Raw genomic sequence first — 14,344 nt, 5'->3', positions numbered from 1 at the left:
ATGAATTTACACACTTTACATAAAATATTTGCTTGTAGTTTGCATTACATATATTCATTCACATTTGTTTTTCCGAAACCTAACTGGAAATCATTGTACTTTTGTGTCTGTGTGTGTGTGTGTATGTGCGCGCGCAAGTACACAGTGTCAATAGTTGCCAGTATGTTTTTGTATATTCATTGCAAATGTGAGTGAGAGTGGGCCTGGGACAGCATTCCCAATTGTCTGCCCTGACGATGCTTGTGTGTGTGTGCGTGTGTGTATGTGTGGATGAATGTGAGTTCCAGCAGTCACAGCAGGTGGTGTGATTGATTTGCAGAGTAATGGGTCTAATCGTTACTGGCTTGAGGATGCACCTTGTTTTCTCCTTTAATTCCCTTATTAGCTGTGATCTGTGTCACATCTGTGTCTATCAGGGCTAACTGAGATCGACTACAGAATCCCACTATATTCCTGAACATCACAGAAACACACTTTGCTGCTCCAATAGCATTAATTGTACAGTTGACAGATAAAATATGATCAGAACATCAAAATAAATAGCTTTTTCTGAATACTTGATTCTGATTGGGTAATGACAGCCCAATAGTCAACAAAGATACACAAAGATTCTAGGCTATCACTTTAACCCTTTAACTGCCCGTTCTACCAAACGGTTAACCAGATTTTGACTGTTTTGAATAATGAGTGTTAAAGTCGTTGAAAGAATGACTGTTTGAAATAATATTTTATGGCATACTTCAAAAAATAAAGATGATTTAGTATTCAAAAATGTTTTATTTTGATTATTTTTTTAAATAAATTGGTCTAACAATTCATATTTTTCTGATTTCCATAGTATATGTATTCCAGGTAATCCAGGTACTTTTACCATAAACCGACATATCAATCATTTGGTAGAGGTTGATATTTGAAAAATTATGGGATGTGTTGAAAAAAAATGCATCGAGTGTGTTAACTAGCAACATTAGCAGTAAAGAAATCTAATCCAACATTTTTTTTTCTTGGTGGGGCAGTTGAAGAATTAAGAACGATGAGCGAGTTTAGTTAGTAAACATTCCCAAAATCTTTGTGGGTTGACAATTCTTTCGATAATCCTGGCAGTTTTGATTTATGTAATGTTTCTATCACTTGTTTGTGATGCTTCTCTGTTTGTTTTGGGTTCAGAGATTCTGTGCCATTTCAGAAAGTGTGTAATAGTGCCCTCAACAATACAAAAGTGAAAACACCAGTTCATAAATAATGGAAATAAATTCAGTGAATGTTTGGCAAAGAATTAATGTGTATTTTTGAATTCCTCCTTGGTCTAATTTGGACTTATTGCATAATAAAATTACCAGATGCAAGTAAAAATTATTATGATTTATACAAAATCATAAGAGAAATATGCAATTTGTGCATTTTTTGGTAACACTTTGTTTTGGTGGTCCATTTTAGTATTAGTAGACTGTCTGCTTAATATCTGTTGATACGCTCCTTCAACAGACATTTAACTGACTATAAGAAACTTTGCAAGTACATGTCAACTTACACTAACCCTAACTCCAACCCCAACAGTCTACTTATAATCTAATGAGAATTAGTTAGCATGTAGATGCAATGTAACTTAAATTCAACAAACGGACCATCAAAATAAAGTGTGACCCCCATTTTTTGTCCACCAATTTACCTTATTGGAAAATCTACAAGTTGGAATACTGGGAAAACTAAATTTCGTTTTCTCCAGGTCAGATTTTAATTTTAATTTTTTTACAAAATGATGATTAATCTTTATAACTATATGTGACAGGTAAACAATTAGTCACGGTAAAAAATTGCTTTTTAAGTAGAACACGTGATGTACCAGTTTCAGGGGCTTTAAAATGTACTAGGGCAGTAAATAATCTCAACAGCCACCTGTGTGACAAACATAATCGTTGGGCTCATATTGTGCCATTCTTTGCTTAAACTGCCATGCATTGCCTTTACTCACCTGGAGCTCAGTTTGGAAGAAGAACTTCTGCGGACACTGGGAGCAGTCATATATCTTGTCCTCCTGTCCGTGGACGGCAAAGATGTGCTGCTGCAGCTTATTGGCCTGAACAAACACTGAGGGAGAGGACAGAAGGGAAACAGCAGTCAAACGATTGGCTGAAAGGCTTTACCCAAGAGTGTGTGGTGAATTGGCTGTGAAAATAGCTGATTCGATTAAGAACTAATCCTGAGTGAGGAATTAAAAAAAAAAGAGGAAAAAAAAAAAAAAGAAAAATCCATGACTACCAACTTTCACGCTTTGGGTAGGAGAGGGAGTATAAAAATAATGAATTTTTTGGATTTGAGACAATGTGTCGGCACTGAGGAAAGAGAAAAGGGGGAGGGGGGTGTTCTCAAATGAAAAGCTCTCAAACTCTTTTTATCGGAGAGTAGGGGATGACAGCCGGAGATGGAGGGAGAGACAGAGACAGACTAAAGTATCCCCACCAGACCTTGTGATATTTATCAATAAATCATTCCTCTTTCCTCGGGTTTTTAAATTCCGTTCGTGTATTTTTTTTTTTTTTTTGTTTCTGTAAACTTAAGTTTGCTGTGTGTGGAGACTATAAATTATTGAGCGTCCCTGGAGGAGAAGGCATCCGCTTACTTATTCATGAGCCACACAGGAATAGTGTTAAAGTTTAAAGGAGGACTGCGTACCTGTGAGGGAGGAAAGGGGGAAGAGAACGTGGTGTAGCTAAACAACTCGGTAAAGGTGAAAGAAAGACGGAGAAGTAATCCGCAAGGAGGAAGAGAGGGAGACAAAGGGACGGACAAGGCGAAAGAACAAATGATTTGATCAGAGGGGTGGAGAGAAGGACGAACGCTGGATCGAATGGGAATGTACATGGAATATGGAAGTGGCTGAAACTGGAAGAAACCGAAAAAAAACGAGTGCGAAATTATCTGGAGATCAGCCTGTTGCAATGCTAGGGACAATATGGCCTCCAACACTGGTCTTTAATGTTGACAAGCTCATGTAATGATTTCTGATTCCCAAAGGTTAGCTGACAAACAGTCCAAAGTGACTTTCAAACTTAGTGTGAGGAGACACACACACACACACATTCACACTGGGCCTGTTTAACTAAATGCACACGTACGCAGAGGGTCCTACCCTGGAGAGCCAGAGCGGATTACACTGCCTTTCTATAAACCTGCCCTTTATTCTCTGACCTCTCTTGAACACTCACACACGGATCTTCTCACCTCAAAAGACATTCAGCATGACAACTGGCCAAAGCTAGCCATTTGTGCGCAATACTTTAACAAGAGAGGCGTTAAGATTTGATGAAGCCAAAGAGCTCGTTTGTCTATTGCGCTGCAGTGTCTTCTGGTCCAGTGAAAGTGGGACGTCTGACAGGCGCTCGATCTGCCCAGGGGTCATGAGTCCCACCAGGCATCACAGCAGGAAGATCAGCTCTCATTAGCTTTAGCATCAGCTCAGCAGGACGTCTGCACCAACCGCAGCCGCTTGTCTTGGCCACGTTGAACTTTATTAACCATTGTGTGCTTCTGCGGAAGAGTGTGTCATAATATATCTACTATTTTGAGTCTGGGGAAACTGATCTTTATTTATATAATGCCTGTATGTACGTGTGTATTTGGATTTTATAGGAATTTCAGGAGTCGCAAGTCGATCCGTGTTCTCAGAATGAGTCCGTGCCTGGTCTTTCCTCTCCCTCTCGCCAGGATGAACAATGAATTTAATAGTTAATTCAGTTCAATTAGAAGGACAAGGAGAAGAAATGGAGCACAGGAATGAAGGGGAGAGAGAGGGGGTGAGGAAGTGATGGAGAGAAGAGGAGGAAAAGAGAGAGAAGAGATAGGATGAGGAAGCGAATAAATAAAAGAAATGAGACAAGAGATTAAAACAGGTGAGATAAAAAAACGAATAAAGATAGATGAGATAAAGGGAAATGAGAAAATAAGAGAAATGAAAAGTGATGAGAAAAACGTGAGAACATTAGAAGAGACAAAAACAAAAAGCAGGATGAAAAGATGAGATAAAAAGAAGACTAAGAGTAAATATATAAGACAAGAAAAGAGAGAAGAAAGAGAATGGTTAAGGAAATTTAAATAAAAGTAAGATAAAAAAAAGACACAACAAACAAGAAAACAAAACATAACAAGGAATAGATAAAAAAAATAGAAAAATTAAAAAAATATGTTGAATACAATAAAAAAACTAAAAGAAGAATATGAAAAACGAAAAAGAAATATGATTAGATGAAATGAAAATATGGGAAAAGAGCAGCCAAACATGGTGCAAAGAATCAAAAAATGTTAAAAATTACAGACAAAATGAGACCAGAGGAGAAGAAACCACAAATAAGTAGACGTAATTTTGCAAGTGATACTACATGAGGGAATGTGCTAAATGGTGAGACCTTGGAGAACGAGAGCGGATTAAACTGCCTTTCTATAAACCTGCCATTTATTCTCTGACCTCTCCTGAACACACACATGGATCTTCTCACCTCTAAGACATTCAGCATGACACCTGGCCAACAGAAAAAGCTAGTAATCATGTGTAAAAGCTGGTAATACTTCAAAGTGAACAAAGCTGGTGTTACGACTGCATATTCTAGCCTGAAATAAAATATAGGAGGATTAAACAGCTCAACAAACAGCATTACCAGCTTCACTTATTAAAGTTGGACTTAATTTCTCTCATACATCTACATCTTTGAAATTTAACAGATTCATATTTTATTGAATATGTTTCGTTTGACCTCAACATTGTGGTGATGAGTGGTTACTTTTGTAGGGCTGTAGATACTTTCTTACATAAATTGTTCTCTGGCTGTTCTAACAGTGTTTGTAAAACAGTTTTTATGACAAGAAAATTGTAGAGAATTTGTACGGGATTTTGTTCTCTATTACTGGTGATGTACATCTAGTTTTTGATAATACGGGTGATTTCTAATTAATTTAATATTGCTTAGGGTAGTCTCTCCACAATGAGTAAACACAATGTTATGATGGAATTTTAAGACATTTCATGCACAAAACATTTAGAGCTTCAGAACCATTAAGACACGCAGACATTAAGAAATCAGCACAAGAATATTAACAATGGTGACTATAAATATTATCATTATTTAAATCATACTACAATGCATGCTGCGTGCCTGCATAGTACAAAACTTCCAGCATCCATTGCAGAGTGAATAAATCTTGCAGAAAAATGTCTTTACTATTTCCTTTATTTGTTATTTTGGTTTTGTTGTGATTTCTTAAAGTTCAGAGATTGCTCCGTTTTTGATTGGTCCAAATACTGAGTTATATGGTGTTTGAGTATCCAAATAACACCACAGTTCAAAAATGTTATTTGTGCATGATGTGCTTGGGACTGTTTCACAATTATTGTATTACACTATTACTGTAGCATCAGTGTATTAGTGTATTAGTAATTTATCACACATTTATTAAGAAATTAAATGAAATCAGACTGGTTTCAGGATGGTTATTGTCATCATAATCAAATAACCAGCCTCACCTGACCATAGTTTCTTTTGGCTTTAATTGATATCAATCTGTGCTTGATAAACACAACTAAATACAGCAATCACAAAATCGTATGAAGCCAAGATTCAAGAGCCTAACAAATTCATTATGATTTCAAGTGAGATTACATCACCTAAATTTCATTAAGAGCTTTTGTTCATATATGACAAAAATAAAGTCACACTAGTTAGTAATGAATGACGCTAGTAACGCTGTTTGTGGAGTTGTGTAATCCAGCTCCGCTTAGATCATAGACATTTATTGTATTTAATTTTCAGTTGATGGTTCTGGCTGTAAGTTGCATTTCTCTGTTCTTGTGTGTCTTTTCTTCTGTGATTCTGCTTGTTAACAGTTGTTGCTGAATTATGCTCGATCCTCATTTAATCAGACACTTAATTATCAGTGTTACTTCAACACTCCGTAGTGTAAACACATGTAAGTGCTCTTTAAAACTCAGGATTTTGCTATGTTATTAAAGGGGTTAAAATGTGTTAGATTTTAATGGTTGTATTCTGTATTTATGGAAGCAAACTGTTAAAACGAAAAACAGTAGGTTACCCTACTCCTGCCAGTATTGTACCTCAAATTCAAGTAAAAAAAAAGACAAAAAGAGTAATATCAAATATGCAATATCAAAGAATCAAAGTGTTTAAATCAAAGATGAACAAAGAAACACTGGTGTTATGCTAAATGTTTCTATATTTAAAGACAAATGTGTAGTTACTGATGAAGTGAGAATCTCTTTGCTAATTTTAATCACATGAATGCCTGTGAGAGAAAAGACAGAACTAAAAGATATGATTATGCATGTGATCCTACATGTGTTAAATGGTTTCAGGTGTTCAGGAGTTCAGGTGGCCACATGCATGACCAAGTGACCATATACTGGATGTGTAGTTACTATGTTATCAGAAGCAGTACATATGCCCCCACCCCTGCCAACACTCAATGACTGCCCCTGACCCTACGACCTTAACCCCACCAACCCCCCGGGCTGGACCCCTCACCTGTAAAGCAGACGGGACACTTGAAGGTGCCTCCCATGCCCTCAAAGCTGTGCTCGATCAGGTGACACAGGAGCTTGGCCGGAGAGTCAAACATCTGGTTACACAGCTTGCACTCATGATTGATGCCTTCCTCTGCAACACAAGAGCATGATACAACAGGTTACACACACACACACACACACACACACACACACACACACACACACACACACACACACACACACACACACACACACACACACACACCAGTCGGCTCAGATGGAGAGAATAAGAGACAGGCAGACACACACACATGCTGCCAAAAGACAAGGTATGACATTTTTACACATTAACTGTCTGCAAGGGTGTTTTGTCTGTGAATACAAGACGACTTTTGGAGTTCTGTCAAGTGAACAGGGTCATTTTTCTATTTCTTCCCGTCCTTGCACATCATTTGTGGTCCCAGGCTTATAATCTTCAGCTCTGGACAGTATGACCACCCGTCCCCTCCCTCCTCTGCCCAGTGCCGGCTCTTTCCCGGCCGGTAATTGCCTGCTGCCCCCCCAGTGCTGCAGGCTCTGTGCCCTCCCTTTGCCCGCTGCTCTATTTTAAGCCTGCCTGAGTGACATCAGTGCCGCCCCCTGCTGGTGTGGGACAGATGAAAGGTGGGCGTTGTGTCCTGGCTGGACGCCTCTGCTCTCGTCTTATCACCCACCCGCCACACAGGCCTGAGCCTGGCCCTCCTGCCTGTGCTCCATCAGACACCCACAGCCGGACTCCTACCCTGATCCCCCAAGCCCCTAACTGAGCCCTGGGGTACGGTAGACGCCACCACAGCGCCGTTTCCCAGACCCCCATCTTCTTAAAGCGTCCAGCACCCTGCCGGTCAGTGCAGACAGGCCCGAGGAGTCCCGCTGCGAAGCTATGGGGTGCACAGAGGGTTAATAAAGTCTTCAATCATATATCCCCACCATCACCCTGACCTCCACCTCCCACCCCTCCCTTCCAAAAGCCACCTCCGCCGATTCCAATCTCTGCTCCGTCTCAAAGGCCCACACAAGGGTGCTCTAATCCCTGTTTGAAAAGAGCGGGAGGAGAGGTGGAGGGGGCAATGAGAGTGAAAGTGGGGGGGTATTGGCAAGGGCACCGCTTTGGTCTGTACCCCCCCCACTGCCTCTTAAAAGACATTGCATTCGGGAGGTGGGAGGGATTCCTTTCTGGGAGAATGAAAGCAGCAGTGGACAGAGGTTATGTCTGAGTTTAATATGTCAAATGCCTTTTGGAGGAAAATCTGCTCTAGTTCTGGGGGCCAGGGTTTGAACCAGACCAGATCGTTTTTGAGATCAGTTCTGTGGAAGAACACTATGCACAAGAATATGGGATAAGAGGAATGCATCACCAAGTGAAAAACTGCTTGCTATTTCAGAAAATTAATGCTGCTGCAGACAGAAGGTAGCCCTGGGTTTACTGTGTCAAACGCCTTTTGGAGGAGAATTTGACTACTGTAGTTAAGAGAATGTTTCATACAAGAGACGATCCAGTAAACCACTGTGGATGAACCAATTACTATGCACATAGATAGAGACAAGAGGGAATCAAGACTGAAATGAATGCACTGCAAAAGAAATTCAGTTCTTTGAGCACTTTCATCTTATTTTTTAAGTTAAAATATTCAAACATTTCTGAAACCAGGTCAATTTACTAGAATCTCATCTTACACAAAGCATTACACACAATAATGAAGATTTTTCCTTTAATTTGGACATGCTATGTAGTAAAAAAAAGATTTATTTTTTTAATCAGACATACTAAAAACTTTGACTTAGGCGCAATCGCAATTCTATTTTGGTACCCCTTCCCCTTGGCCCTTTAAAAATATTGTGAAGGGGAGGGGCTTCAAATTCACCCTTAAGAAATGGGACAGCACTACCTGCACACGTCACATGTCATCGCGATCTCTTGCTTCATATGAAATCGACGATCGTGACTGCTTTAGTTATTGCTTATTATTATTATGCTTAGTTATTTTTTGGTATTTATTTTCAGGAAATCACTGAAGGCTACTATATTATGTTATCATAACAATATAATGTGGCTATAAGATTGTAACTGTACTGTGAATTTACACAGTGGCCATATTCATCTATGTAAACACAAGAAAACAACATTAACATTATACCCGACACTGTAAAAAGCTCATTCTTAGTCACTAGACTTTTCCGACAGGGTATTCATCACTGGTGTCATCAAGTGTCAGATGTGAAAGTATGTTGCAGGACTGCTATAAAGGAGTTATGATTATGGATTATAGATTATTTAACAGTTTTTATTTAACAGTTTTTATTTTAGTGTTTTTTAAGCATGATGGTAAAACACGAACGTAGTTATGAATATTTTAAAACATATGCATACGTTTGTTGTAAAAATAATATTGCAAAAAAAAAAAAAACTAATTTGTGCATCTCCTGGCTTCCGTGTGCAGCCATGCTGCCGTTGTAGATGGTGTGTTCTGGGAAATTTTCGTACCTCTTGGTTTCGAGTGTGGTCCTGAAAAATCTCAGTTTCAAGGGGTATCTAGCCATTCCACTTAGCCCTACGCTTTTAAGCTAAAGAGAATTGGTACACCCCTCCCCCTAAAGGGAAAGACTAAGGGGTAGAATTAGGATTGGGCCTTAATATTGGGTTTAAATGTTTTTTGGGGGTGTTTGACAAATTTTCAAGTTTAAATGTGTAACAGTCTCAAAAGTACTTGAGGAACAACACTGTAAATATTTTTAAAAACGTACATCGGACAAAAATATTTTGTCTCATTGTTCTGGCAGATTTTTCTGTACTATCAATAACAATACAAGTAGAAGAAATCTGCAATAGCCAAAAATACACTTTGGAATCCAGTACATGAATACAGATGACCTGGTAGGACAGCACATACATACGAACATGTGAGAAATAAGCCCCAAAATGAACAAGAACAAAGCACAGGTACCATATTCTTTTCTGTGGGACTAGAAGCAATAACAGATGAGGTAATGACTAGACTTGTTATTCTAACCGTTTTTTGAGGAAGATCTACTCTTTAAAACGACGCAACATTTCTACAGTGGATACAGATGGACCAAACAATACGCACATGAACAGAAACAAGGGGCAAGCAAGACCAAAGTGAAAAATTGGGGAAAATGAGAGGAGGAGAGTTAGAGGAAGAGAATTCTGCTAAAGAAAGCAGAAAGCAAAGGGATAATTGGGCTGTCCAACACAAAGTAATGGTAGCCAAGGGGCCTGTGAGCATGTGTGTTTCCGCATGCGTGTGAGTGTGTATGTGTGTGTGTGTGCAGTAAAAGTAAGCCTCTCTCTGAGAGAACTGCAGTTGATCAGTAAGTACGGAACATGCTCCATCATCTATTTTCCAGTCTGCGTAGAAACACTAAGCTCTCCACTTCATTGTGTGTGTCTATATGAGAGAGTGATGGGGCTACGTTGGGATTACAGTTGCTTGTTACTGCAAACCAGACTAGTGCTGTCAGGGAGAGCATTTGATCAGTGAGGCTGACACAAAGGTCTCAGAGAGGGGGACTGCAGTGTGCTAGGGGAGCCATCACACCACTAAAGAGGAGAAGACAGACGTGTAGAGTGCAGCAGAGGGCCTAGGAAGTGCATGACAACAACACGCTCTTTCATAACTGAAACTAACTGGGGGTTAAAAAAAGAACAAAAGGACTTTACAAGCACTGCGACACCTCGCGAAAGGCAAACCGAAGAGATTTCAGAATTCCTTCCCTTCATCTCGGAAAGCATTGATGCTTGGCATGTTGTGTGTGTGTGTGTGTGTTTATATATATATATAAATATAATGTACACAGTGCTGTTTTAATGTCGCTAGGTAAAAGGGTTGACAAAGCAAACAAATTCTTCTCTTTATAAGGGACTTTGACTAATAATGAGATTTAAAAAGGATTTATCTGATGTCCATCCCCTTTTTCCTCAAAGTTCACCCCATATTCATTGCTTAATATGGCCTGTGCAAAGTAAAGCAGAAAAGGAAGGAGGGACAGGAGGGAAGATAGAGATATAAGAGCAGCTAGAGGCAGGGAGATGTGTGTCTGAGAGAATATTTAACTGGAATTGAGAGGGAAAGAACAAGAAGGGAAAAAAAGAAAACTGGCCGCCTCTAAAGGTATGCAGCATCTTAATTGAGAAACGGCATGAAGCCGCCACACATTCGCAGAATCACTGATGAGGGCTTTCCAGGACATCGATAGAAGGAGGGAGGCGGAGAGGGAGAATGCGAGAGAAACGGCAAGAGGATCGAATCAAGAAAACAGAGATCGTGCAATCAGATAGGTGCAAAGCAAATGAGTAAAGGATGTATTCATATGGTATTCCAGGTTGTTATTCCACCGACTGAGCAGGCCAACTCTCCTTGCCGCTGTGCCTCTGCAGTGGCTGCTGCTGCAAAGCTTGGCCAATGTGCTTCCAGCTAATTGACCAGGGGGAGCCAGGTGGCGCCCTGGCCTGCGCCGTTCCTCTGGGACGGACCCATCTATATGAGAGTGCCTCCCTCCTTCCATCTTGCTCTCTCTCCCTCCACCCATCACCCCCTGTAGCGTGCGCTGGCACACAAATGAGCTGTGTAGATGGGAGCTGCACATCCCATGTGGCTCGGCACCTCTCGCCTGGCCCTGAGGCCCGTGGCCCCGGCCCCCGGATTGATGGGCCGAGCGGCAGAGAGGCAGAGCGGGAGAGCTATGGGAGAGGAGGGAAAGGAGGGGAGAGAGCTGGGGCGAAAGGGGGTGGAGGTAGCGGGCTTCTCTAGGGGGTGAGCTCAAGGTGTGTTGCCATGGCAACTCAGAGAGGGAGAGCAGGGAGAAGCGGCAGCGTGCTGAGCTTGACCCGTGCTGGTGGGGGTGGCAATGTGGGCCAAAACCAAGTGCACACACACACACACACTCTCCTACTGCAGGGCTAGGGGGGTCTCGAGAGCTCTTGCTTCCTACTCTTTCCTTTCTTTCTTTCTTTTGCACAAACACAGAGTGCTGCATTGCTGAAACAATCCCAGGAGCCATCTCTCTACTTTCACACCGTACACACACACACACACATACACAACCTCTCCTATATTCAACTTTCATTCATGCCCAAAAAGTTAAAGCCAGCCCTAGTTGACTCGACAAAACATACACACGGTCCGACGGCGATGCTGAGAGCAAAGTGGGGGACACGACTAACTCATCCGTGTTCTTTCCTGGCTGTCGGTCTGATTCACACGTTTCCTATTATCTGTAGCAAATATTTCCGGAACGCTCTTTTTCGCTCTCTCTCTCTTTATCAGGCTGCCAAACGGGATGGAGTCTCCGGCTCCAGATATTTTTGGCAAACGTGGACGGCATATGGAGTTGACCAGCTTGGAATCTCCTATCAGATTACATAACAGTAGGACGCTGGATCCCTCTACCCTGCAGAAACCGACCTTCATGCAAACAAGCAAACAAACAAACTCTTCATCCAAAGAGCACGCCACCTCTTCGGTTGCCTACTTCCTCCATTGCCACCATGTGCGTCTAAACATGATGGTGCTTATTCGTTGCTGTCTATCCTGCTAGTTTGGTTGTAATGTTGACTCAGGCTGGTGTACGATGAGTGTGGTAAATTTCTACCAACTGTGGCTATTGACTCAGAACTTAGGAAAGCCGCTGAGACCTGCAGTCCTATATAACGTGCCAATGGTGAACTTCACATTTTAAAGCTGGTGCTATGTAAAGGTAATGTCTAGCAAACACAATGCAAGTTCTATGTGCTTAACATGTTTTCTTGCAATTCTGTATCAGTACCAACATCACTACCAATAACCGGATGATGTTTTATTAATGTAAACTGAAATGTGAACAGTTCAGATTCTCTTTGTTATTATGAATATTTTTTTGTTATTTTTATGTCAATTGACTGAACGTAGAATTGTAAATTAAATTTGAATGTAATAATGCAGAAATCAAATGGACAAGTTTCTAGAATGTATCAGATGGTTTTAATTCTTTTGAAGTAGAATTAATCCCTCCTCCGGTCATACTATTTAAAACTGTTGTAAGAAAAACCTGACATCAGTACAATAGACAGCAACACTGACAAAACTGTAGGAATACAACGATTACAGATTTTGGTTGTACGATTGTAGTCTGAGGAATAATCACGGTTTCAACGATTATAATCGTCATTCATTTCAAAACACTACTAGTTAAGTAAATCACATGAAAACTCCTTATATTTTCAAGTGTTACTTATTGCTGCTCAGTAACCAATTAATACAGTACAAAATAATAATAATAATAATAATAATAATAATAATAATAATAATAATAATAATAATAATAATGATAATAATAATAATAATAATAATAAAAAACAATAGTCAATTTCTCTTTGTTGACTTAAAAATAAATAAAAAAGTTTTTGGTATTTAAGCATTAGTTATAATTTTACACTGAAAACAAATGACAGAACAATGAATGAATAAATAAAAAAAAATAAAGCAAGTATTTGTCTAATGTAAATATATAAGCTACATATTAGCCAAGTATTTCCTTTTTAAAGAGAACAAATGGAGTCAAAGGCTGCTGAACCTGTGTCAGATGATCAACTATATTACAAAATTGTTTCGTATTTTTCTTTTGTTTTTTTTTGTCTTTGGAGTATAAATGTGAATATTCCATATAAAGTATGAAGCTGACTGTTCAGTTCTCGTCACGTGACTCTCTGTGCTCTTGTTGCATTCTTTAAAGTAGGTGCACCTAGAAAGCGGGAGTGCATTGAACCGCCGCTGCGTTATTTCCAATGGAATTTGCGAAGGCAAAAGACGGGATATGTGAACGGCCCTTAGTTAATAGCCTCAGCCATAGTTAAAATCAGCCTTTAATCCAGTGTGCGTGTGTATTAGTTTTGGTGTACAAGCTCGGAACATTAAACTAGTACACTGTTGGCATAACTTTGTTTAGTTGCAGCAGTTCCGTGCAGAAACGCGGTGCTGAGAAGCCTTATGTTTAATTAACCGTGACGAATTAAAGCATGGTTAATAGTGAAATTGGTCAATCGTTACATCCCTACAATACAGTACAACAGTTGACTAACAAATTGAGTATAAATGCAAGCATGTGTTGCTAGAATCATCTGTGTTCATGTACAGGCTTCTTTCTCAAGGGTTAATCTAACCAGGAGGTCTCGTCAATACCACACTCTTCATTATGACTGCTGCTAAAGGTCTCTGAGCAGCATAAAATTAAATTAGCTATGCGGAGCCTGATTATGCCTTGTTACTACCAGGGTGTTCTCACCCAGAGAACTTCATTACCCATAATGCACTACAGGAGCATCTGTACAAGTCTCACACTGTGTGTAGTTTAGCAGCCAATGAATGGCCCCCTATAATAAACCAACCACATACTCTTCCAATCAAAGTGCTCTGTTTGGGACAAGTGACTACCTCCTAATTTCTTCTCCACCAATCAGTACGTGTCAGCAGGTCTAACCACCTGTGAGGCAGGCTGGTCTGGCTGCAGTGTTGATGGCCACCCAGTGCTCCCACTGAGGCAGCGCTCTCTCATTTCCAGCACACACAGATAAAAAGACAGCCCACTGTGCTGCAGATAGACCCTGCAATCAAACAGAGCTCAAATCGTGGATAAAACATGCATGTTTACCGCATACATCACAGCACTCTGACCTTGCAATGCCTGAAAAACGGCACACGATTTTACATTCTGCCCGAGACATCTATTAAAGCAGAATTAACTGATTTACAACAAAAATTAATATGTGTTGCCAGGGAAAATCATATGCGTGCACAT

At 40.2% G+C, this 14,344-nt stretch overlaps 1 protein-coding gene across 2 annotated transcripts in view; it reads right to left on the bottom strand.

Annotated features, from left to right (window-relative positions):
• The window catches only part of znf423 (zinc finger protein 423), a 219,713-nt gene that overhangs the window by 28,553 nt on the left and 176,816 nt on the right, over nt 1-14,344 (bottom strand). For both annotated transcript variants that reach the window (XM_056478474.1, XM_056478475.1), the window contains 2 exons: nt 6,531-6,662; nt 1,973-2,088 (listed from right to left, as the gene is read on the bottom strand). In XM_056478474.1, the coding sequence (XP_056334449.1) occupies nt 1,973-2,088; nt 6,531-6,662 (248 nt within the window). The remainder of the gene's footprint in view (nt 1-1,972; nt 2,089-6,530; nt 6,663-14,344) is intronic.

Source organism: Danio aesculapii, chromosome 18 (genome assembly GCF_903798145.1).
Source record: "Danio aesculapii chromosome 18, fDanAes4.1, whole genome shotgun sequence".
NCBI classification, from domain to species: Eukaryota; Metazoa; Chordata; class Actinopteri; order Cypriniformes; family Danionidae; genus Danio; species Danio aesculapii.
This window is presented reverse-complemented; position numbering and strand designations above follow the sequence as displayed.